General features: G+C 40.4%; 1 protein-coding gene across 20 annotated transcripts in view; it reads right to left on the minus strand.

The window, feature by feature from the left end:
- Window positions 1-369: 369 nt before the first annotated feature.
- The window catches only part of mark3a (MAP/microtubule affinity-regulating kinase 3a), a 46,242-nt gene continuing 21,265 nt past the window's right edge, over window positions 370-25,346 (minus strand). For 2 of the 20 annotated variants that reach the window (XM_085256556.1, XM_085256557.1), the window contains exons 7-19: window positions 24,556-24,612; window positions 22,851-23,087; window positions 22,305-22,445; window positions 19,743-19,842; window positions 16,057-16,169; window positions 15,347-15,494; window positions 14,440-14,657; window positions 13,466-13,569; window positions 12,856-13,032; window positions 9,877-10,149; window positions 8,905-8,931; window positions 2,758-2,802; window positions 370-1,211 (exon numbers count right to left, since the gene is read on the minus strand). In XM_085256556.1, coding sequence (XP_085112682.1) covers window positions 866-1,211; window positions 2,758-2,802; window positions 8,905-8,931; window positions 9,877-10,149; window positions 12,856-13,032; window positions 13,466-13,569; window positions 14,440-14,657; window positions 15,347-15,494; window positions 16,057-16,169; window positions 19,743-19,842; window positions 22,305-22,445; window positions 22,851-23,087; window positions 24,556-24,612 — 1,986 coding nt within the window. In that variant the 3' untranslated portion in view covers window positions 370-865. Of the gene's footprint in view, window positions 1,212-2,757; window positions 4,885-5,089; window positions 5,170-8,904; window positions 8,932-9,876; window positions 10,150-12,855; window positions 13,033-13,465; window positions 13,570-14,439; window positions 14,658-15,346; window positions 15,495-16,056; window positions 16,170-19,742; window positions 19,843-22,304; window positions 22,446-22,850; window positions 23,088-24,555; window positions 24,613-25,346 lie in introns of those variants that run through there. The other 18 variants (XM_085256570.1, XM_085256563.1, XR_014889886.1 and 15 more) reach the window with 18 other exon arrangements.

The raw sequence follows: 25,346 nt of genomic DNA on the forward strand, positions 1-25,346 counted from the left end.
CTCCAGCACCCATTATGCATCAGCCAGTGTCCTTAAATACAGCTAAGTTTCCACTGACTCTCCTCAGCTAGTATTAGACTGGAATCATGAGACTTTGCTCTTTGTTTTGGGAAACACTGATGCAAATGTCTCAGACATGTAATTTAACCCTATCTTGGTGCAGATAGCACCGTTGAATTCAGTGAAGTTGGTGATAGAAGCAACTTGCAGGTAATTTTTTTTTTTCCCCTCAAACCTTTGAGGCAAAGTTGGGAAACTTTGTTTAAGAGACCTGAATGAATAAACAAGCAGATGTCCCAACATGCACTGACATCAAATGTAATTTAGATGAAGCTGGAAACAAAAGCCCAACACTGATCAGACTCGAGGTTTAGGTTGACAGACACTTTAATTGAGACATGAGTGACCCTTAACCATGTGGGCATTTACATGGACTCCCCATCTCTACTTTTTAACAAAATACAAAAGGAGAAGAAAAAACAAAATGAGTATTGCAGAGAAGCCATCTTCAAAGTAAGATACATTATTTACACTGAAAACAGAACGCTACGTCATTTTCCTTTTTCCAGGAGAGAGAAAAATAAAGGTGAAATAAATAAGACCAGAAATGCTTTTTTGTCCACATTCACAGCATGACAAATCATATTCAACTCATTAATGTCGACCCTGTGCGGTCAGAACAGACTGAGATATTAGTAGGTAATTCGGTGATTATTGCCAAAAGCCTTAATCTATACATTATAATATTCAATACATACTCTGTGTTTTGTTTAGAAAAAGGAGACATTTGGAAACTGCTACTTGGATGATTGTACAGCTTAAATACTTCTAGATATATATATATGTATACTTTAAACCCTTTTGTTCATAGCTTTAACTCATTGGCAACTTTGGAAGCAATGTTTTTGAAAGCGATGGATGAGCCGGATATCCTTTTGAACCTGACGCCATTGAGGGAGAGACGGGGAAGCTTGCAAACCTCCATCTCCCACTGCACCAGGTTTTCAGCTCGCCCGTCTCCATGGACGCAAAGAAGCAGGAAACTCTCTTGCTGTTCGTAGTCGCAGTTGTTGGCGTCAAGCACCTTGCGAATCTCCCGCATGATATCACAGGGCTCCATGGAGCTGGTGGTCCTCATACTCCAAGTGAATCTGAGGGAGCGGGGTTTACTGTCTTTATTTTCCCCTTTTTGATCCCCAGGTACATGGCGACTGTTGGGAGAAAGAGACACGGAGGAGAGGTTTTAGCCTCACACAGTATTCCTCCTGCATTTTACAAAGCAGGATCTGTGAATATATTTGAAAGAAAAACATTTTATTTTGAAAAAAATATGTTTTAAACAGGCAGAAGCAGCAGGAATTAGTTTGAATTAAATCATGTTTTACACAGCTCTGATGCATTTCCACATGAGATTTTCTAGCCCCAGTTTGTTTATTTTCATATGAGGGGAAACAAGCAACATGAAAAAAAAAAAAATCATTTAAGTCTCAGCATGAAGCTGAAAAGCAGTGAAACTGACAAAATGCAGTAAAAACTTAAGATTGCACTTTATTTAAAGAAGCAAACCTCAAAGGTTTAGATTTCTTTCTACACAACTTTTATCATCATTCTTTACTCACCATTTGTTTGCATTTTGAACTCAAATATTTCACGTTTACTACATTTTGTCAGTTGTTTGATAGTGAGCAGCAAGTCTGAAAAACCCAGAAGACCGCTGCACTTTCTGCAAGCAACTTAAATCTGAGCCCACGTTTGACTCATTTCTTCAGGACCTACATCTCGTTGTTTTTATTATATTAGACACTTAGATTAGTCACACTTTTGTCCGCTTTACATTACTTCTAAATCTGGGATCCCATCTTTTTGCAGTTTTATATCCAGTGTGTTGACTTAATATTGAGTCAAGATGAGGCGCGCAAACTGTGACTGAATGTCATTTATTTAGTTTTATAATCATATAAAAGATAACCAGTCTGGCATATTGGACAAATTAAGCCCCTACGATATTTATACACTACAGCAGTCAAATATTTTTGAGAGTATTAATTAAAAGACTCTAGTGGAACAGATTAAGCAATAAAGGACAGTAATCACTGGATGAAGCTGTGATTAAAAGACCATCACCATCATCCACCATAGTCTTGTAAATTATCTGTAATTCAAAGATATTAGGGTTAGTAATGTAAGTACTGGGTAACAATGAAAAGCAAAATTATCCTGTACGCATTAGAAATGGTTCTGTTCTAGTCCTCGTCTATATTTTGACCTGTTTTTGCTCCTCCCATCACTTCATTTTGAATTTAATTTTCATTTCTTATGTTCATTAGTTTCAAATTCATTTACATTGTAACCAATATGATCATTCAGAGGATTAAAACGTTTCTGGGTTTTTCCACATATAAATTTTTATTCTCTGGAAATTAACTTGTATGTAAACTGGAGCTAGACACATGGCGGCAGTCTTTGAGCTTCAGGAGTGACAAAATAAACAAGCATGCCATGCTAACAAAAGTAGCTCACAAATACAGTGCCATGCAAAAAACAAAAAACAAAAAAAACATTATGTCAAAAAACACTCAAAGACGAGGCTTTAAAGATGCAACAGTACATTCAAACGTCCCTGAAGGGAGTAAGCACAAAGTGGTTCCTATGCAGGGGGAAGGGGATTGAGCAAATTGGATGATGGTGCAGACGGAGACAAACTGAAGCCTACGTTCGGAAGGGAAGACACACTGAACGTGGGGGAGGTAACCTCACCTTGAGCCCTCAAGTCTCCCGTTTCTCTCAAACTCGGTGGAGACTCTGGGGCGTACAAGAAGATCAGACGGGGAGGAGGAGTCAGGGCGGGGGGGAAAAAAGAAGAAACAAAAAAAAGATGTGGGTCTTGCATGACAATCATTTTTTTTTATCATTTCCAGTGAAAAATCATATTTAAAAATGAGAGAACGTGACGAATACTTGAACGACGACGAGAGCCACCACCAAAAAACAGAAAAAGAAATGGAAGCTTTGACTTCCATTGAAATCAACAAAGAGTCGTGAGAGAGAGAGAGGAGAATAAATAAAGAAATCAAACAAAGAAGTGATGACCTTTATGTCCCAGACTGAAGCCAACAGGAGCACACACAAAGAAAAGCTTGACAGCGGTGTGTCGACGCAAAACAGCAGCAAAATAAGAGGAGATGCAGCCTGCAGGCCACATTCAGGTGAGGTAGGAAGTGAAGGCAGTGATGCAGCGCTACTTGACTGGACTTTATCGCCTCTCAAAAAGAAAAAAAAAAAAAGATTTTAATCTACATCTGAACAGCACACAGCTAAAATAATAAAAAAGCAGATCCTTCCACTGGCCTATAGGATGACAGGAGATAATAGGGGGGTAAAAAAATAAAATAAAAAAGTAAAAAATTACAAGAAAGCTGATTATTGCTCTGCAAACACGTCCTTTGACGATGTATCGTACAGTAAATGTATATAAAATCCCAGTTTAAGCCTTTTAAATACACTGTTAGTGAACACGTGACCCATCTATTCTTTCTATTTAACAATTCGACACGTGACATTTTAAAGACGTCTACTTGCATTTGGACTAATTATCAGAATTATTTGATCACTTTAAATATTACATTTAAAACAGCTTCTGAAATGCTTACCTTTCCTAATATTAACAGTAATTATTATTATTTTTTTAAAAGGCAACTGATGATTAAATCCTGATTTGAGCCGTGTGTGTGACGCACATGAAAACAGACACCGTTTAGAGAAAAGCTCCCTCCAACATGAAGCTCAGGCTCTAAAAACCAAACCAAATGTTCACAGTTTGTCCCTGTGACCGAAGCTGCAGCACGTTCAGCCGCGCTGCAGAAGCGCGCTCGCTCTGATCGACAGAACAAAAAGCTCACCAACTATTTTTAAGTCACAAACGTGAGCCGTAGACAGGACTTTGTGTATATGTGCGGTTCTGTAATGGCTCTCCTACCAGCTAGAAGACAAGCTGACAAACTGGGCAGTGAGATGACATGCGGGACATTTTAAGGAAAGCACGATGAAATCTTCTGCATTAGTCAGAAGTAATTTGCCTTCCTTGTTTGTCCTCATACAAGTATTTCTATGGCAGGCATAATGAAGAAAATTCTTTACATAATGTGTTTCATGTGCAGTTTTTCCCCTCCATAAAGCAAAAATGACCTCTTTGGCTTACCGCTGGATTCATTCTGAATCCTTTACTGTTCCTGTGCATCTTATACACAGGAAAAATTAATTTCCTAGCCTCACTAGACTCAAGACAAAGACTCAAACAAAGACTCGAGATAAAGCAGGGGATTCCTTCCTACTAACCAGGTTGATTTCACAGGAAAATTTACTGGATTGCAATAAAAATTTAGACCTCCTGCAAGATCTTTCGCTCAAAGTCTTGACTGCCAGAAAAGACTTTTTGGGAGGATGCTGAACGACTACAAACAAGAAAAAAAAAAGTCTGTACTGTAAGACAAGATTAGATTAAAAGCGAATAGTCAGTAATCTCCCCGTTTCTCGGACAGGATGGGTGTACTGTGTCAGGCTCCCAGCATGCATTGCAGCCTGCAGAACAGAAAACAGGACGGGGTTGTGGAGGAGGGACAGAGTCCAAACTCCTGACAGCTTGAGGGACTCGACAACAAGAAGACGAGCGAACAGACAGGACTGACAGCAGGTCCTGGGTCGGCCAGAGAGGCTGTGAAAAATCACAAGACCGAGGGGGGAGGGTGAGGCAAGGCGGGGTGAGGCAATGTAGGAAGGGAAGTCTGAAACTCAGACTTTAATCTCAGGAGAAATTGAGGGATGGAAACAGCCCCTTACTCTAGATCTTCATCTTCCTACAACTCTCTATATCTTCCGCTCCTGAATCTGAAAGAAAAAACGTGAATCTGAGGATGTGCCGGAAATCTCAGTGGACTCATGACAAGAAAAGAAAGAGAAGGAAAGAATATTTAAATGAATGGCATGAGGACAGGCTGAAAAGAAAAAAAAGAAAAGAAAGAAAAACATGGAAGATAATGAGAAGGAAGGAAAGAAGGAAAGGCTGAAAGAGACTGGAGGGCAGAAGACTTACTAAGGGTCTTTCCTCCCTGGGTAGAAGGGTTGGCAGGCCCTGTTTTGGCCGACTGCCGTTTGGCCGGGTCAATACTGACCCTAGGCAGAGAGGAAGAGCAGCAAGAGGTCAAGGTTAAAGGACACAAGAAGGTAAGGAAGACAAAAAACACACCGGGAGGAGAATGTGAGTGAACCTAAAATGTCCCGAGGACGAGGAAAATAAAGAAAACTCGTTAAGATCAGAGATGAGTTTTTAGCAGAAATGTACGGCGGCCCAAACCGGACAAAATGAAGTTAATGCCTATAAGACGAGTCAAAAATGGAACCAAGTAAATAAATAATATTGTTGGTTAAAATGGAGATTTTTTAAAAAAAGTGTAGCTAAGACTTTTCATCTTCAGAGGAAATTGAACATAAGACAGTTTAATAACTCCACTTTTCAGTTTGTTATTTTTATGTCTGTTCTTTGTAGCATGAAAAAAAATAATCATGCAATTGTTCCACATTTTCTGATTAATCCTTATTTAGATAATTAATATAATTGGACTCATTTTTAAGCTAGTGAACTTACTATTTTTGCTCTTTGTTGTGAACTTTTGCAATTGATATTTTCAGTTATTTTTACTTAACAGCAAGATCTTAAAATTGATGTCGCAGACCAAGATTGAAATAGTGACTGCACCAGGGTTCACAGGACAATAAAGATAACTTTAAACTAAAAAGAAATTAAGCTCAACTCTTATTTGAATACTCCATTATATTCATTTAACCAACTATACAATTTATTACTGTATTCGGTTTTATTTTCGACTCATCTTATAGTCTTTTGCTCTATTTTGTCACAGTGAGTGCTCCACAGAAATGAGGACAAACACAAAAACCCTAGTGAGACGCCATGAGTGGGAATGCAGGATGGTGATGACACCTGAGCAGAACCGACAGGAGGCTCTGGATGACGATGATGCTGCCAAAGGAAGATGACAGTTTACAAATCAGCCACCAGAGGGAGCCATGGGCCTCAAGACAGCTCCCTGAGAAGGCCGCAAAGCTCCTCTGATCTTTTGATATGTACATCAATGACTGGTTCAGTTTGGCCACAGCTACCATGCTGTTTCACAAGATCCGTTTGAGGAATTCAGTGTTTAATAGCCTCCTCTCTTAAATCCCAACCCCTATTGGAATGGCTGATCCGACTACTTGGAACGTCCGCAGGAAACCATCAGCATGTCCAAACAAAATAAGGCCTCCTTTTATAAAGTGGGACATTAAGAAAAGTTAAGAAAATGTCTGAAGAGACCCATTTACACTATCGTGTCACCACACACCCATTTTAAAACAAAAAACACCTTGTCGTAGTGAAAAAGTCTTACACATTGTTTAGTATGGGCCCAAATGCTGGAAGACACTAAACGGAAAGCAACGAGGGGAGAATATTTCCAGCACCTGCGTCTAAAACAACTTTCTGAAGACACAAAAATACTTTGAGAATTAGTATTTTTGTGTCTTCAAACATTCTCTGCAGCTTTTGCTTGCCTGACAGATAACCGTGAGACAAATGAAGTGCACTGAAAGCAAAACATGTTACAGAAGAAGTTTTCATTTTCTTCAGTAAAAACAACCTTGCTGATTTAAAAAGAATCACAAAATTAGAAAATATTTAACAGAGCATTTTAAATAAGGTCATTTCCATGTTAAGTTTAGGAACTGTGGAGTTTTTATGTTGATTTCTAAGTTAAAATCCTAATCTGTGATTTGTATTAGTACTAGTGCTGTCAGTGTTAACCTCGTTAGAATGACGTTAACGTCATGCTGACAGCACTAATTAGTACATTACAAAAAATTTAATAAAAATAGCCAAAAATGGTCAGTAAATAAATGCTGTATTATATACCTGTGTGATCCCCCCCTTTTTTTTGTTCTTCTGACTTAAACTGAAAGTAAAAAACTAAAGCCCAGAAAACCTTCAAAGCGAAAATAAAGGGCAACGAGACAAAAGCTGAGCGACGTGCCTTTTAGAAGACCCTTTCTCTGAACATGATGTTTGTACCCACCAAGGGAATGAACCAAGTCTACAAAAAACATCAGTGTATACAAAGTTGCATTTATAAATGTACTAAACGGCTTAGAAACAGATAAAAATATAATCCTTGGTGGTTTCTTACTGACACAACTGGGTCAAAGAAAGTAAGAAAATATATATTTTGGTGAATAATGCAGCAGCAGAATAACCTACGATGAGTTCAGTCATTAAAATCAAGAATCAATGGCAGCTGTAAGAAGCAACCTCATGCATGCAATGACGACTGATTAGTAGCAAGCTGCTTTGTTTTTGCTGTATGGGTAATTGACTGATTGTTCAAGGAGTCCGGTCTGCTTTCCCAATCAGCCTTTATCCACCCAGACCAACCGTGGCCACCCCGAGCACATTTACACACAGAGACCAGGTAAAACCCAATCAAAGCAAAAGGAAGTTTCAATTTTTATTTAAATTGCAATGCATTCATCTTAAAGGAATAGTTTGCCATTGTGATAAATTTCAATTAAGTCACTTTTTTAAATAAAAAAAGATGAAATGATTGACAGCTCCCTTATGTACAATAGATATATACGTGTATTAAAAATAAAAAACCAACACATCTCAGACAACGCCGTCAACAAAAGCTAACTGATACAACCTACCACCAATACTCAGTTGCTAGTTTTTTACTACACCTGGCTACGAAGTCTAATCGTCCCACAGTAAATCCTCCTGTCCTCGTGAAAGCTTAAAATTCAGAGCTTCTGATTCTTCTGTATATTCGTTCTGCAGGATGTTGAGCTTGAGGAGGAGGAGCTTAAAAAGGTCCACAACATAGCTCCTCCAGAACAAACACCTCCATAAAACTGTTTATACACAAAACAGCACAGATAGCGTTGGGCGATCCAGTATCCAGGGCAGGACGGGGAGTTTAATTTCCACTTGAAAGATTAAGAGAAAGAAAGTGGGCTACACCTGCATCACAGCCTCCTTCGCATACAAAAGGTGACAGATTTAGTCTAATCATCTGACTGCACTTAATGACCATAAATGGGCGGATATCAGCCGAACAGCTAAAACAGTACTGAGACCTAATGTCTGCCCAGGTCTTTTTTGCTTCCCCTGCTTTAAGCCAACAGTTCTGCTGACTCATGTAAGCTGTTTGTATGTGTGTAAAATGAGTTTGGTTGTTTCCACATACGCACGCTTATCTTAAACTCAAATTTAAAAGACAAAAAAACCCCAAGAAGAGTCAAACCAGAGACAGAAATCCTCTCAATCTGAACAGGAACTTGTGCTCATGCACACAAATGACAAAACAAGCCCACGTCCTAAGTGTCATTTACAATAGTGAAACATAATGAGACAACAGTGAGTCTGGTTACATTTAAAATGAATCTAGTAATCAGGAAGTGAAATATCACCGCCATCACTGACCTATGAGATCATCATCCATCTCCACCATCTAAAAGTATAACCTTCATGAAGGGAGGACTGCACGCACAAGTCCTCTAATACATAACACATAAAACCAAACTATTCCTTTAAGGACAATCTTACCTAGACATTAAATTATGTTACTGTGGGTTACTTAGAGTCACGTCAGTAGACCTAATATGTGAGAACAGAAATCTGTCACGTTAATCTGATTGTAAGCAGTGTGTGTAAATGCACCCAGAGAGCGTTACTGTTCTGCTAAGCAATGTGTTAGTTCAGTGCCAGCAGCCCCACACGTCTAAAGAGTTTCAGAGGAAGTTGTTCTGTGAGACTGTTGTCATTGTTTTGGTACAGAGTGAAAGGCAGTACAAGAGTCCTACCTTTTGGTAAACCTGAATGACATGTTTCTACAACAGAATCAGACAAAGAAACAGTGAAAATGGTGAAAGAGAAGTGAAGGAAAGGGGAGGGGGAGATCGAATGAGTGAACAAAAATGGGGTGATTGGAATCATTAACAGTGAAAGGTAAAGATTCATTTGTAATTTTTTTTTAAAAATTCAGTATTAAATGATTTCAATTCCTCATTTTAGGTCAGTCATTGCAGGTGGGATGTCACTGGCTTGGCTGCTGCTTTCAGTACCTGAACTCGAGACTCTCACTGTGACAATATTAACCACAATAAGAAGTGCACAAGAATCTGATGTCGAGATTTCAGGGAGGCCTGAAAATGCAATTTAAAGAAAAGCTATACAAGACTAACCTCGATTCAAAATGTATGCTTTCACTTTGTTTTGTTTTTAATGGACTATATCAAACTACAAGTATAATAGTAACACATCAGCCCTAAAGCACGCATAGTGCAGGAAATGATTACCGTATAAAAACATTACCACCCAAGATCTTTAAAGAATCATGGAAGTGAAATGATCTAAAATGGTCTGCTGTGTGTAATGAATAAAATGTTTGAATATCCAATCAGTTTCTTTACGGTGTTTGTAGGTTTTCTGGCAGCAACCAGGCAGCGACACACAACAAATGTAGACTTGAGCATAAATCACATTGTACAGGACAGTGAAGTGTTCCTCCAGCATGTAATTATTTATCTTAACTCTACATGGCACTGTGCTGATTGGCTTCAAATCTGAACAGAGTCACAGTAGATTATAAGGCACAGAGCAGAGCAGCGCTGGAGTCTTTCCTCTTTATATTCAAGCTTTAATGTTTTTAATCACTTAAAAAAAAATTTGCTTTAGAACAAATTAAACCTTTAAACTGACTGAACAGAAAGGAGCTAAACATCAACCCGTCACACTTCTCTACAAAATGTGCGCAGACGCTTTTCCTCGCCTACCTGCGGGTGAGTTTAGAGGTGAGTTTGGAGAAAAGGTTGCTGGTTCCACGGCTCCGGGTCTGAGACAGAGGCGTGGCATCGTGGGAGAGAGTAGGGGAGGCCGGCGGCCCGTTGTACGTGGCCGTGCGGCGGTCTCTCAGCTGGCCACCGTGGAAGGTGCTGCGGCTGGCTGTGCCTCGGGGGAAGCGGAGACGGTCGGGCGTAGTGGTGTTGGCGACGCTGTGGGTGGACGCCACCGGGTTCCTCTGACTGCCGGGAGACACGGCAACGTTGCTGAAGTGGACGGAGGGGGAAGTTACAATTAAAGCAGGTTTTACACTCCGTTTTTCCAGAGCAGACGTGTACTTCAACACACTGAACATTTCCACGTATTTGTGCAGGTAGAGTGTGATGGAGCCAGATTATACACAGTCACAGAAGCTGTGACTGTGCAACATACTCGAGTACACTTCTGCAATGGAAAAATGTTTGTGCAGAGTCACTGCACGTGCCTCTGCATTCCTAAAATGTGTGGTCTGGTTATTCTACGTGGACTTCTAAAACTGCCATGGGTTTCAAATACTGCAGGTTAGACATCAGCAGGGTAGGAAATTAAAATCACAACAGGACAAAGCCGCACATCAGCTGGTGGATTTAGACGCAACAGCCAGTCTGTGAATAACTAATTTGCAATACATTTTTTTTTTAAATTACAGCGAATGTTTTAGTCTTGCGACCACTGGCCTCACACAGCTGACCAACCACAAGCAGAAGCTGCATGTAGCACAGAGTAAGATCATCATTCCCTATAAACTGCTGAGCAGTTGTAGCCATAACTAACAGATTAGAACAGAGATGTCAAACGTCCGTTACCTTAGGGGACACATACAGCCCACTTTGATCTTAAGTGGGCCGGACCAATGAAACTCCCCTTTCTGTCAGTCTAAAGAAGTGCACATTTAATCTCTGAGGTATCTCAAGAAGAAGAAGTGCAATTTCAACAGCACATCTCAGTTTTACTAAGTGATAAAGAAATGTTGCTCTATTTAATGAAAGAAATCTTAGTTTATCTATTACTTTGGTGTATTATGGATGGTTGTGGGAGGTTTTCATCAGTAAGACAAGCTGTGAAAGTTATGAAAATACAGTTAAAAGTCTAAAACGTATGTCCTCCTTCACATTTACCAAAGACCGCCAGTGGGCCAGATTGGCATCTTTGCTGGGCCATTTCTAGCCCCTGGGCCTTATGTTTGAGACCCCTTGATTAGAGCATAAGTGTTTATTTAAACTGAATCCATAAAGCAGTGTCTGGTAGTACCAACAAGAGGCAGATTTATGATAGAGAGATTATCAGTAAACAAATACAGCTGGAAGATTAATTTTATGCATTTCATACCCACAGATGTGCAAGTATTTTGTGCAAACTGAGCTCCAGCACAGATCTGGTCTAAGAACCCAGCTTTAGTGCCTCCCTTTGGATTAAACGACTAATGCGCCACAAGGACTTCTGTCCTCATGTGTCTGTGAGTCATTTGAAGATTCTTCAAAGCAGAAAAATAACAGGAGAAATCTTTATAAGATCATTACATTGTTTGAGACCAAACTGAAGAGTTGGGACTTTCTGGGAGCAGAAACAAAATTAGGTTAACCTATTAAAATGGCGGCAGGGCAAGAAAAATAGTATAAGTGAGGTCACATGACCAAAACATCTTTATGATAATATTTAAGGCCAGTGTGTGAGATTTATTTCATTAAATTCGGAGCAATTTTAGAACAGGAAACGTATATAAAGCAGCTGGAACCAAAATTCACCAGCAATGAGCTGTTAATTTCACACCCCAGATGTCAAGCTGTTGATATGTACAATGAAACAGTGAGTTGTGAGCCTGATCACTTAAGAGTCTAAACAGAAACAGACGAGGGTCTGAGGAAGCTGGGACAGCAGGGGAGCCGTGAGCAGTGGGGGCTTTTCCATCATTTCGGAGACCAACAGGTGCAGGACCCAGACAGAGAAAATCAGGGGTCAAAGTTCACAGCAGAGGATGGAGGAGAGATCAGGAGCAGAGCTGTGTGAGTGCGTTACTGCAATGTCGCAAGGAGGGGGGGGGGCCCAAGCGGTCCTCTGGTTTATGGCTGGCAGAGGGATGATGGAAACATGGAAAAATATTATCACACACTGAGTTTAACCTATCGCTCGATTTCAGTGTGTAGATGCATATTTTTCTCCACTTCTCCTCTGGTTTGATCAGCGTCTGAAATAAACACTCAGAAATTTATCTGTCTAACTGACCTGCTTGGTCTCCCTGCTTCATTTATCATCTGGATTTTGGACAGTTTTGTGGAAATTAAATCTGGAAAAAAAATGTCTTTATTTAGCCACCTCCTGAAAAAGAAAGTGGCTAGTCCTAGTCTATGTGTCTGACTTTATAGCAGTGCAGTTACATGTCAGATTGACTACAAGCACCTTGACTAAGCCTCATTTTTAAGTCTGTTTATGTTGTGGAAAACTAATGATTCTTTTGATTCAGTAACACTAGCATACAGATAATACGTACTGAGGTGTTTTGCAGATCCGAGTATACAAATGCTTCTTCCTATCAACACCACCTCAGCAGTGTTACCAAACATCAGGTAAACCAAACAGTAGCACTAAGGCTCGTGTTTATATCTAAAAAGGTCTTCATTCTGACCATGAATCAGCACGTTAGACCGGCTAGACTTTGGTAGAGTAACAATAAAAAGAAGGAGGACATATTTTATTGAGGTATACCAGTCATTAGAGCAATTCATTTTACCTGCTCCTGCTGATGAGCATACATTTCAGACTCTGGCACCAAAAACCACTTTGCTTACTGTTTGTTGCAGGAAATGGTGTCCATGGTTTAGTTGTAGGGTTACAGAGTGTGAAGCTGGCTGGATGTGTGGGTTAGCAAGGGGCCAAACAGGGGCTGAGACATGAGAGGAGACAGACAGGGGGGTTTGGAGACCCTGTCGTCTTACTTGGGCGAGCAGTAGTCCAGAGCGTAGTAGGAGTGGGGCAGTGTGGCCCAGCCTGCCTGGCAAGCGTACAAAGGGCCGACAGTTTGATACCTCAGCCGCACCGAACTGGACGAGGCACCGAATGCAGCGGCTGCAAAGGCAGACGGGGGGCTAGTGGCACAAGCCATCTCAGTCATGCTGGTCATGCCGTAACAGGGGGGGGGACAAAAAACAAAAACCCCACCCCGAATCACAAACACACAGGCAGAAATGGAAGATAAGTTGATGAGAAAAGGGGAAGTAAACAGAAAGAAAGGAGTAGAAAAATCAGGGACTGAGACAAAGGAAATCTTTTCTAGGGATCCCATGTAGGTCCTTTTTTCCTCTATTAACAAGAAAAAGGGGTTTAAATAACTTCGACCAGTGTGAGTTTGAAATACCATACAAATATACATTTTCACACAGGTTGAGTAGAAGAGTCTCTAAAACAGTATTTATCTAAATCTAAAGAACTACATACAGACTTCAGGACCCACAACAATGATCTCACTAACAACAGTTTACTGACAAGTGGGAAAACTCAAATTCTGCTCCCTGTACTGATTAAGATTTACAATCATCCTCCTCTCACCTGTTCTCTTTCCCGTTAGGAATGACGGAGAGGCGGTCTGTGTTGTTTCTGTCACTGCAGACATACGTGTTCCTCCTGGTCATACCCGCAGATGCAGTGTTATTCTGCAAACAGACAAATGCATTGCTTCAGTGGATAACCTTTTTTTTTAAATGAAAGGCTCAAAGAAACATGTGTTACAGCAATTAAAGCACAGTGCACTTAAATTCAGTCTATCATGCTGCCAATCTCACCAAATTCGAATGAGTTTTGTTTAAACTTGGAAACAATGCGGCAGACTTTAGAAGTAAAACTTGTTTCCTTTGTACTGTACTGATATGTCCCTCGTGTCTTTGATCTCTTAAACATTTGCATTACTCGATTGTATATTAGTAGTACTCGTCTGTCACATTTTGTATCGCCACAGAGGCTCACTGTGGTCGATGTGGACAGGTGGATTAATCGGAAGTGACTCACACAGAGACTGCCACGTCATGGTTTGGTGGCTTTAAAGTGATAGAGTGCAGCTTAAAAACATTTCCTAATCTCCAGACCATGAGACTGAATCACATTGTTAAACAATACTCGGGCATTGTTCGTTGTGTAAATCTGGACAACTACATCGACACACAAAACCAGAGCTCAGGAGTCGATTGCTCACTTCTTTGATCTTTTGTTTTTTTTCCTTACAAGGTGGGATCACATGTGATGTCACCTGTTAGAGGAAGCTTTACCCATTTATGCATCATTTTCTCACAGATGCATCTGAACACAATAAAGTCTTTACACCATTATTTCCCCTTAAATGTAGTGGACTTCCCCAACGCCAGGAAGTACACACTGATGTGTAAAATTGGAATTTCCTTTTAAGTAACCATGACAGCCACTGTCACTAAACACTCTCATTTAGCTTAACTCCCCCTCCCCAAAACTCTCATACAAAAACAGAGCAAACAATCAAGTTTAACTTTTAAGCCAACTGCTGAAACACTCACGCTCGGGGCCGTGGTGGCTCCTTTCCTGCGGTCAGGAATGTCAGCCTTGTTGGGGTTGTTGGCGTTGCCCAGCAGAGGGCTGGAGGGTGGTGCCCCGCGGGTTCCTGGGATGCTCGGTTTACGGAGCTGGACTCCACCTTCCTCTTTCACGCTGTTCTCAGCAGTAGTTGTCTGACTCCTCTTCGGATGAGCCATCCCTGGAGGGAGGTTCTGACCAACTATAGAAAGAGAAAGTATAATTATCAGAGTAACGTTTGCGGGATGACTCAAGAATACGTCTACCTCTGTCAGCAAATACAATTTTTAAAGTAGTTCTATCTAACCTACATTTTGAAAAAAAAAAAAAATATGACCCAGACTTAGTCAAACATAATTATAGTTACAATTTACAATATAATCATCATCACATTAATGTTTGTTTTTCTTTTAATCCATGGTGGCCTTGAATCAGGTTTCACCATTTACTAAATGAATAAAGTCGTCTTCTTAAATTCCCAAAATATCAGAAACACAAGGCTGAAAATGCCACAGCAGTTTTTGAAATCACAGTTAACAATGTTTGAATGTTGGGTTTCTGCTGGAGTATAAAAAGGTTCTCAGCGTTGCCACTTAAGCTGCAGATCTCACAGACAGGAAGCATCGCAAACTGAGGTTACTGACAAAGCATTATATCACAGTGGACAACACAGAGCTGTGCAAACAAAGGAAAGGCTAAAGTGCCTCTACCATGTGACAGGTTTCGATTTGGCTTCTTTTATCAGCTGAAAACAAGCAACTGACAGAAAAGTACTTTTATTATTAGAGGTGACGTACAGCAGAGTTTCAAGTCTGTTCCTTTTCACGTGACATTGAAAAGGAAAGCTAGGACCACGACACTGTGTTTCACACAATGAAGAAAACAACACACCTTGCTCGCTGTAACGTCTCTGTTTGTGGTTGGAGGAGACGCTCCTCTGGACTTTGAGGTGGGAGGGCGACTGGCCGTTGAGCTCACTGCTTGGCCTCGGTTTGGCCAGAGACAAGTTGCTGCTGGAGGCCGAGTCGCCGGGCTCCAGCTGAGAGACAAAGGACACATACAGAACATACAAAAACCCTCAGTTTCTACAGTTTTACTACAGTGAATGTGATTTATGAGTCAAGACAGACCAAAAATCTAGGGCACATGATACGCGATCAAAAGAATTTTTGTGTACAAAGGATCATTTTAAAACTATTATTTCTGATGAGTGAGAAAGCTGTCATTTGTGAGCTTAGAGCTTCAGATGGCGACTTCAGACCCACTTTGTTTCAATTCCTGCACCTTTATTTATATCAGAACCAAGCCCTCATGGACAGTAAGGGGACTTACATGACTGCTTAATTAGCCGTCTGAAAAAAATGCCCCAAATGCCAAGTCTTTGACAACGAACTATTTCACATGATCAAATTTAAAACCATTAGGCTTAACAAACGGAAAAAAGCCCCCAAATGCTTCAAATCAATTATTTTAATGCACTTTAATATGTGGCGAGAGTCTGCAAACAAGGTAGAAGTCTATAAATAGCCGAGTCACACACTGGTTTACGAACCACTGATAGCTGAACGACTGAAGAACTAAGACGTTTGTTATGTTTGTACCTCAGAGGCCTTCCTGCCCAAGAGCAGGTAGGTGGCTGTGATCTCATCATACTTCATCTTGGCCAGAGACTCCTGGATTTCCTCCAAGTTGTAGCCCATCCCGACCATCACGTCTGCACAAGCAAAAATGATCAAAGGCTCAATTTAATAACCACTTTTCACGACACCACTGAAACTAAAAGGGACACTGTAGATAACTGCGATCATTGACAGTTCATTGGGGTCTACATTCACCACAAAGTGAGTGAGAGAGTGCTTAATTTTAGACCCTTTCACAGTGATCTCTGGCGATTACAGCACAAAACCAAAACATGACTATTTCTTTTAAAAAACTTGTTTTAAAGTTATGTGGTTATCAACTTTATGTCAAATCTATGTTATTAAACTGACTTCTCTTAATGTGATTTTGCACATTCAAGAATTGTGTGTGTTTATTCTGGTGACTGAGCCGTGCAGGTTTATGATCCCGTGATATGCGGTGGCGCTACAGCGGATATCACGGGATCGACTACATTACACTAGAAGTTTGTAATTTAGTCAAGCTAGACACGCAACGTCAGAAGCTTCAGGCAGTGAAGTTCAGCTAATCAACTTCCTGCCTTTCTGGTTCACCTTTGAAGCAAAGCAATGCTGACTGGAAAGGGTTTGGAGTGTGAGGACAACATTTTTTTCCTGAAAGTCTAATCCGAAAGTTAAACTCAGACTACTTTTAAATTCCAAATCACAGCTGTAGTTGGGTTCAGAGCAGTCAGGTATGTAATCTGCTGTGTCTCATCTGAACAAATAGACACCTAACAAGTTTTTAATGAATGTCCACACATCAAAGCTGCGTGAAAAACGAGAAAAAGAGTCCCAACAAAGGAGAGATCATCGTCCATCTGTGATTTGTGGGTATAGTTTGATCTAGTCTTAAGCCAAACTTGAATCTGTTTCTAACCCTTACCTACCCTTTCAATGTTGGTCAAGCAGCGAAGACACAAGAGAATTGTCTCCACTCGCAATGTATGAAACTCAAATTTGTCCCCAGGAGACAGATTTACAGAGAAAGACATGCACAGCTTTGACATTAAGCTTCCTCATTGTCCAGGTCACATGTGTGGCAGCACACCAGGTAAAGCTGTACAGATCCAACATGATTTGTAAATATATTTGTGCTGTGTGTGTACACGCATGTTTTGTTCATTTTAAAAAAAGGTACATGAATCTCTGCAAAAAGCAAAAGCAAATACCTGCAATGTAATTCATTAAATTGTAGTAGGAACACTTGGTTTTTCACTGTAGCACTCATTTGTAAAGAAAAGAAAAAAAATGCAGCAATGTCGTCTGAAGTAATGGAAATATGACTTTGTTACGCCACCATGCATCACATGAAAGCTTTTTACACGCTGTGCAGTCTATAAATCTTTGAAAACGCTCTTCTATCTGAGACACGTTGGAGAGCTTTTTTATGCAGATTCCATCTTCAGAGATGGAGCGTCTGGTCTCCAAGGAAAGGTGTAGAAATGAGTCACCGGCTTCGCAGTGACCTGTGATGGGCTCTGACTTCCTGCCAGTAACCGTTCTGTCAGTGCAGGCTGTTTGTGTCCGACAGGAGATCGTTTTTTAAAATCACACTCTTTTTAGTGCAGATGATGTGCTGCCGTAGCCAAAAATGTATTTCTCAACCACAAACTCAGCTGCCAGACTTGACAACAAGAGAGAGGTGTGACCGCTTCATCATCATTTCAGACTCTTTACCCAGCATCCTCAGGGGTTTATGAATTGATTTTAAAATGTTACCTATTACTACTAAATATTTTCATGGCTTCTCTTTCTACTACACTTCTAAAGGCTTAAAATGTATAATTTTCAGCACCACTCGAGGGTTTCTTTGTGCTTTAATGATTTTAGTTTTTGAAACAAAAAGCTCAGCACAATAATTTTAAAATATCTTCATTCCTTTGTTAATTGCTAAGTATCTACTTCACCTGGGCACGAACACTTTGAGTCTAACACCAGGTTTCACGCGTGGGAAGAGAGAAAGCGAGCAAAAAACGAGCTGCGCCTCTGTAACCAGGCAGAACCACTGATCTGCCATCTTTTCCCGTCCTTTGTTGGATCAAGCTCATCTTTCTCACTTTCACACTCCTGCGTCCCAACACTTGTGTTTCCCTCTCTGATTCTCGGCTCATTAGATGGTTTATGGCTGCAATCTTTGACAAAATGCTCATAGCTGAAAGAAGAAAGGACATTTTAACACTTATCTGGTAACACTCTACCTAAGAAGAAAAAAGGATTACTTTCTAGGCTTGAATTATGTAACATTACTGGCTTTATTCATCTGTTAACGCTACTTTTTTTTTAGTCATTCTGACATAGGCTACACAGGTTAGGTCAGTTATGTAAAAGTTCTGTGTGGCTATATTCAGATACACCAGGACCTTTAAAGGAATAAGAGCGCCTTGGTTGCCTCCTGATATTTAGCTATGAGCTGATCACGCTGTCAGTGATAGATTGTGCTTTTCCTTTTTTCCCCTAAATAATTCCCACTGAGCTCATTGCTTTTCACAGTTAATCAACACGGTATACTACAAGCACAGAAAATTAATCTAGAGAGGCATGTAATTCTTATGTGCTCAGGTTTAAAGCCACATATGCATTCATTCATCTATGCAGCTGGCATGAATCAAAACTAAAAATATCAAGACTCATGTCACTGTGGAAGAATTATGGAGAATGTCCTCCAGGTCTACTACTTCCTTACACGCATCACATAAAATCAGACATTTAAAAACTAAATGGTGAAAAATGTTTATCCAAGAGTCCACCCATCCCCTACCCCAATAAATAAATATATCAGTTATGAATTCAATAATGTAACAGGCATTTGAGGATTTGGGGCCTTCGAGGTTGAGGATTTCCTTTAAATTGATCAGCTAATAGTTTCACCTTTAAGCTGGCCTGTTCACAGTGTTTCCTGGTGTTAAGAAAATAAATGCTCTCTCTATTGGCCCTTGTGCTGCTGAAGCCTTTAGATAAATTAGATGTCATCCACACTGAAAATTCGAAGCCTTTTCCTGTGTAAGACAGCATCTGCTCCACAATGCATTGTTTTCATTCAGTAATAATTTTAGGTAAACTTTTGCAGGCATTGTTTAGAATCCAGAGACTAGTCGGCAACTTCAAGACCTCATTCTCTCCCCTCCTCCATCTTTCTTTTTTCCGTTTTCCTGGGTGATTGGGAGTTCGCACCGACACATGTGCACCAACGGCCGACCCCAGCTGCAGTTATGTAAGAGCTTTCATCCAGGGCATGATGGGGAGGCTTCTCTGGTTCTCTTCTCTGCGTGCAGCAGCGCTGCTCGAATTTATTTATTCATCGTCACGTTTCATCTTTTTTCCTTTTCAAGCTCTTCAGCACTGAAATAATGAGACTGCCTCTGCACTGTGGAGCCGTAACCCCACTAACGTTCGACATCTCACGTCTTCTCACTACTGACGAAAATTACCGACTGAGCTTTTACAGTAATAATGGAGGAGGGGGTGTGTACTTTTTTCTTTTGATTATAGAACAGTGTATATGACAGGCCTGAAAGTCAGAAAACTGACTTAAAAAGAACTTCAATGATGAAGCAATCCATCCTTCAAAAGGGGAAAACAAACAAGCAAAAAAGCAGTTACGATATTAATAGTAACATCAGCCTTACCTATTCTCTTCTGATCTGTGATGTCCAGCTCTGGTTCAGTGTAAGGTTTGAGCTCGTCATCATCAAATCCTGCATTGATCCATCGATCCTTCATAATTTGCTGTAAAAATAAAGACAGACAATTAGAACAGATGTGGCTACACATACGTAAGAGAAACAAACAAAAAACAAACGCCGACGGCACACATGCATACCACCGAATAAAAAGTGGCATTTTCTTTTTCCCCAGCACAGAAGTTTACAGGGTTTTGTAGGCAAAACAGGCAAACCTGAATAAACTGTGAGAAACTAATAGTTTGAAACGTTTGAGAGTGCTCAATCCTCCAGGTAAGGAAATCCCAAAAAAGGTGATCCATTCATCTGGACACCTTTTCAATGGGAGAAACTGGCGAACAATGGGCTGTGAGGCCACAGTCCATTGTTATTCAGTGGGCTGGTTTCAGTCATTATGCAAATGTACTGTTTCTAAGGTTGTAGAAACCTGCAGTCAGCTGAGACTGAGGAAGTCACTCCCACTGAAATTGCTAAGTAGTTCTATGATACTAGAACTATAACCTTTGTCTCAGCTTTTAAAGAAAAAAAAAAAGTGAATCAAATCAACATATATTGGGGGCACCACAGCTCATGAGGTTAAACCTTTAGTAGCTCTTAAGGTGCATCTTCAAATATTATCTGGTGTTATCAGAAAAGGCTTAGTCCAAAATAACTGGTGTGGACAGATGTTACAGTTTAACAATATTGAAATGAAATTTTAGTTCAAGTCTAAACTTGACAGATTTATATTTCTAACAATGCATTTAACATCCACTGTAATAACAGATCAAACAGTAAGTCGAGTGCATGAGGCATTCCACTCAGGTTTAATTACAATTCAGTCCTTTCCCAGAAACACTACACATTGAACTGTGCTCCATCACATTTGCGTGCACCCTTATTTTATTTCGCTAATCAATCATCAGCTGATCAATTGGTCCCTGGGGTTTTACTGAGGACAGAGCCAAACTAATTATCACGCTCTGCTGTGGCTGCCATAATCCAGGTCAATCGTGTGGCATCAAACGCCAACAGATGTGACCCCGACATTCGAGCCAGCACTATTTATTTTAACTCACGTACTGTCTGCTCTAAAGAATTCAGCAAAATGCAATCAAGCCATTTCCTTGAAATGAAAGGCGAAAATCAGCTTTGAGATTAAATAGCAAGTTCAGAGCTTACATGCCAAAAATAACTGTGAAAAGAACGATTTTTCTTTGTGTGAATGATTTACTGCGGAGTGTGAACAGCTAAAAGATGATCATTCACACATTGATCTGTGGAACAATTCTCTCTGTCCTCTCTTCCTCTTACATTTAACACTTGGATTATTCCAACCACCGCAGATGTTCTGACGGAAATAAAACGTCCAGGTATTTCTGCCATTTTCTGTCAATCAACTTTGGAAAACTGATTTATTTTTGTCCAGTAATATTTAACTTAGTATGTGGACTCTGAGGACCTTTAATGCTTTTGGTTAAGAGGTCAAAATTTCATTTGGCTCATCAGAGAACATGCTGAAGTCTGATCGTACAACACCGCTGTTCGTTATCCTCCTACTTCTGCTGGAACTTTGAAATGTACTACAGACACATTTCTACTTATACATGAATGTTTTTTTTTTTAACATGTTTGCATTTACAGTTTTGTAGCTTTTGCTGCTCATCTATCATTTAATACTGTGACAAAAAGCACAAATGTTTTCTTAACAATAACTGGAGGATTTCTTGGACCCCAAATATTTGATCAAACAACATTATATGCTGCTCAAAAGGCAATGCACAATTACAAAAACAATGTAATGAAACTCATTTACAGTCAAACGGGCAATTTCATATTATATTTTGCTAACAGAAGAGTTTTGAACTCCTATTATGTTCACTTTAGAATCATGTGCTGATTAAAAGCCAAAGATATTTCACATGTCATCTATTAACCAGCTAATCCTCACATCCATGATGCTCGATGGATTTTAGGTGTGAGCACATTTCTGGACACCAGATTTACTGATAACAGATGGATTGTTTTCAGCAATGTTCCTGTTAAGTTAAAGCAAAATGAAATGTACTCGTGAGGACTGTGTGCTGTTTCTACTCAAAGCGAACTGAAGTGTTCGCTAGCACACTGCACGTTTTGATCTTGCTTAAACCGGGAGATAAATAAAATGCATTAAAAACGCAGCTGTACTTTGTGCTCATAATGACGCAGACTTAAATAAGTAGGTTATATGCACCCTCTTGAAAACTGATGTATACTCGAGGCACAAATGAAGGCAGAGAAGTGATCACAGAAGCCAATTTTGGCACAAACACAAAAACGTCGATGCATTATTCATGGTTACAACATCATAAGAGGAGGAGTAGAGTGTGGGCCGGGCACACACGCACAAAACAGGACGCCGTCGGCGTCAGAGGAGATGATGCAGTGGGGAGATGCAGGGACTGAGAGGAGGGGTTTGAGGATGGATGGCATTCTCCAATGGTGCAGACGTGCTCTGGGAGTGCGTTAAGAACTAAGAGGTATATTTACATTTTCTGCGTCCTCCCTCACCTCGAGAGTACCCCGCTTGGCCGGGTTGAGCACCAGGAAGCGTTTGAGGAGGTTCTCGCAGTCTGTGGACATGTAGAAAGGGATGCGGTACTTCCCTCTGAGCACACGCTCCCGCAGCTCCTGCAGAGAAGGATGAACGGACTGATCTCAGATCATTGCTAGAAGAAATGTAGGGGCTGGTTTGTAGACTGTAACATCGTGCATAAGCTTTACTTTAATCATTTAAGAGAACCTGGAACAGCTTCCACAGGATTTGCACCATATAAACCCATGGTACATGTGACACTAGACAGTACCAACAGTTATATATAACAGCATTTAAATGACAACTATGATTGTTTTTATTATCGCTTTCTCAGTTGCTCTAATTGGACTGCTAAATGTAAAAACATCTTGTATTGTGTAACCTAGGATCCAATATAATAAGGTAGTCACTTTTATTTATAGAAAATATGGAGAAAGAGCATCATCTCTCTCCTTCTGCTATGAGAAAGAAGCTGCAGCATCATGTCATCCACACGCTACCTTAAGATTCTGTCCGTCAAAGGGCAGCGAGCCGCTGACCAGCGTGTACAGTATCACCCCCAGACTCCAAACGTCCACCTCTGGCCCGTCGTACTTCTTTCCCTGGAAAAGCTCCGGTGCTGCGTACGGCGGAGAGCCGCAAAACGTATCCAGCTTGTTGCCCAGAGTGAACTCGTTGCTGAAGCCGAAATCTGCGATCTTGATATTCATGTCTGCGTCGAGGAGCAGGTTCTCAGCCTTTGAACAGACAAACCAGTAACTTTTAGGCAATCTGCTGAGCACTGAACACTGGTCAGTGTTGGAGAGGCAGCCACATGAAGGCCAAAATGTTTAAATAATTATTTCTTCTGTATTGCTGTCATTCAGCAGCATGAAGTTTGTTTTTGATGATATTATTGATAGACTTTATTAGTGATTATTTTTTAGACAAAGCCAAACACGATAAGCACTTTTTCTGCAGTCGCTTGATTAATCATTTTGTCCATAAAGTGTCAAGAAAAGTGCCAAAAATCAAAAAACCTGTTTATTTATTTATGAGTCCAAAAATCCAGGATTATAAGGCTTTAAAAAACACATAATTTCTCCTTTGTGAATGAATGAAGATTTCAACCCAGCCATCTGCTCTTTGCTGACATGTAGCTGTAGGCGAAAGACTAATTAGAAAGCTGAGATGAGTACACAGAGGACTCATCCTTCCAGCTGAAACACTGAACTGACATCCTGAGAGGCTTGCAGCTGCATGCAAACAGCACTCATCACAACATGTCTGACCGTCAAAATCTCAGCAGGTGTTGCTGCTGAAGCCACAAAAAGCCCAGAATTCCTCAGAGGCACAAAATGACCTACAAGCCCGAGGGACAGTGTTTGGTTAAAATGTGGCTTGTATACCTCTTCTACATCGAGTGTGACATTTGGACGCGCGCTGAGCAGCTCCGTGCTGCTCTGTCATCTCCCTACTCATTGATCATTGATGAAGCTTCGCAGAGGAAACACTTTGGATGTGCAGCTGCTGGCAGAGCAGATACACGGGCCTCTCTTCTCTTAGCTACTCCCACTGATGCCGAGATAAAAATACAGAGGCATCAATATTTATAGTTGGAGAACTAAAATGGAGAGCATCACGGCTGTGAAACAGAAGAGGCGGGAGAACATGTAGACAATTTATAGGGCCACCTACTTTTTCTTTTTTTTTAACACTCCTCCCACCTCTATGGTGCAAAGATTTGTTTCATGGTGGCCATAGTGGCCAAGGACACTGTCGGAAAAGGGAAAAGATGAGCCTCACTAGCTGTGTGTGTGTTGGATTCATCTGTGGGAACATGGGAGTTAAGACGGGAATCATAAAACAGGGACTGATGTGACCTTTAATTCATGATGGACAGCAAACTCTTTAAAATCTACTGACCCTAATATAATATGTACAGTATATCAGCTTCTTAAATGTGAAGATTCTGAGGACAGAAAGAGGAGTTCAGATGGGGATCAAGTTCCTCAAATACTTCAAGTTGAAGTAGAAATACATACAATACAAATACCAGCTGGATACAAAAATAACAGTGATCCCTTTTAATCTGAATTAATGACTTTCAACTGAATGATGCATGATGCACACCACAGTGTGACCTATAAAGGCTTTTGGATAAATACTGAAAATTCAAGTTCGATCTTTTTTTTTTTTGCTGTGTTTGCATTTTTAACCACTCACCTTGAGGTCTCTGTGAACAATGTGCTTCTGGTGGCAGTACTGCACCGCCGATACAATCTGTGCCGAACGAAACACAAGTACAGCTTAGTTAAATGTTCTCAGACTGTGATAAAGGATGTGGTGTAGGAGGAGATGTGGTTGAAACTAACAGGAAAGATACAACTCAGCTAAGGTGGGGCTGACGACACCAGAGCGGTGAGAAAACAGGTTTGTGCAGTAGCTCTGTCGTACATTCGTCTGACTCGTGAGGCACGTACGAGTATTGCTAGTATCAGGGCACAAGGAGTTCCTTTGAGTGACACATTTTAGAGCTTTTAAAATGATCATTTTTGAGTCTTCAGTTCCCTTCATTTTTAAGGCTTCAAGATTTGCACAGAATTTTATTTGTGTTGTCTTGAGAAACCAACACTACAAAACGCAAAATGTTAGTATATCCACCAACTCAGATGCACAGAGTTTATAACTTAAACACTGGCAAAAAACACCACCAAACTGAGTTTTTTGCATGTTTTCAAACTGCATCAAGGTTGTGTCACTTTTATGAGCATTATCAAAACAGTTCATAAAGTAGAATGGTAACAGGATGGGGGGGTTACATAAACTTCTTCAACTGAAATTGCAGCTAGATCTGATTATCAAGGGATTGTTTCTCATTACACAATTTAAGATAGTTTTAATCTAAAATCTGATCACACCAGAGGCTGTTTCATTTATGATGCCAGATCACTGTCGTTCACTACTAATTAAACCAATACCAACACAGGCAAAAAGATACAGAGAGTCTGAGTGTT

The sequence above is a fragment of the Mchenga conophoros genome, linkage group LG19, assembly GCF_057382185.1.
Source record: "Mchenga conophoros isolate Kocher_MC1m ecotype Shallow Benthic linkage group LG19, M_conophoros_male_GT1.1, whole genome shotgun sequence".
Taxonomy (NCBI): domain Eukaryota; kingdom Metazoa; phylum Chordata; class Actinopteri; order Cichliformes; family Cichlidae; genus Mchenga; species Mchenga conophoros.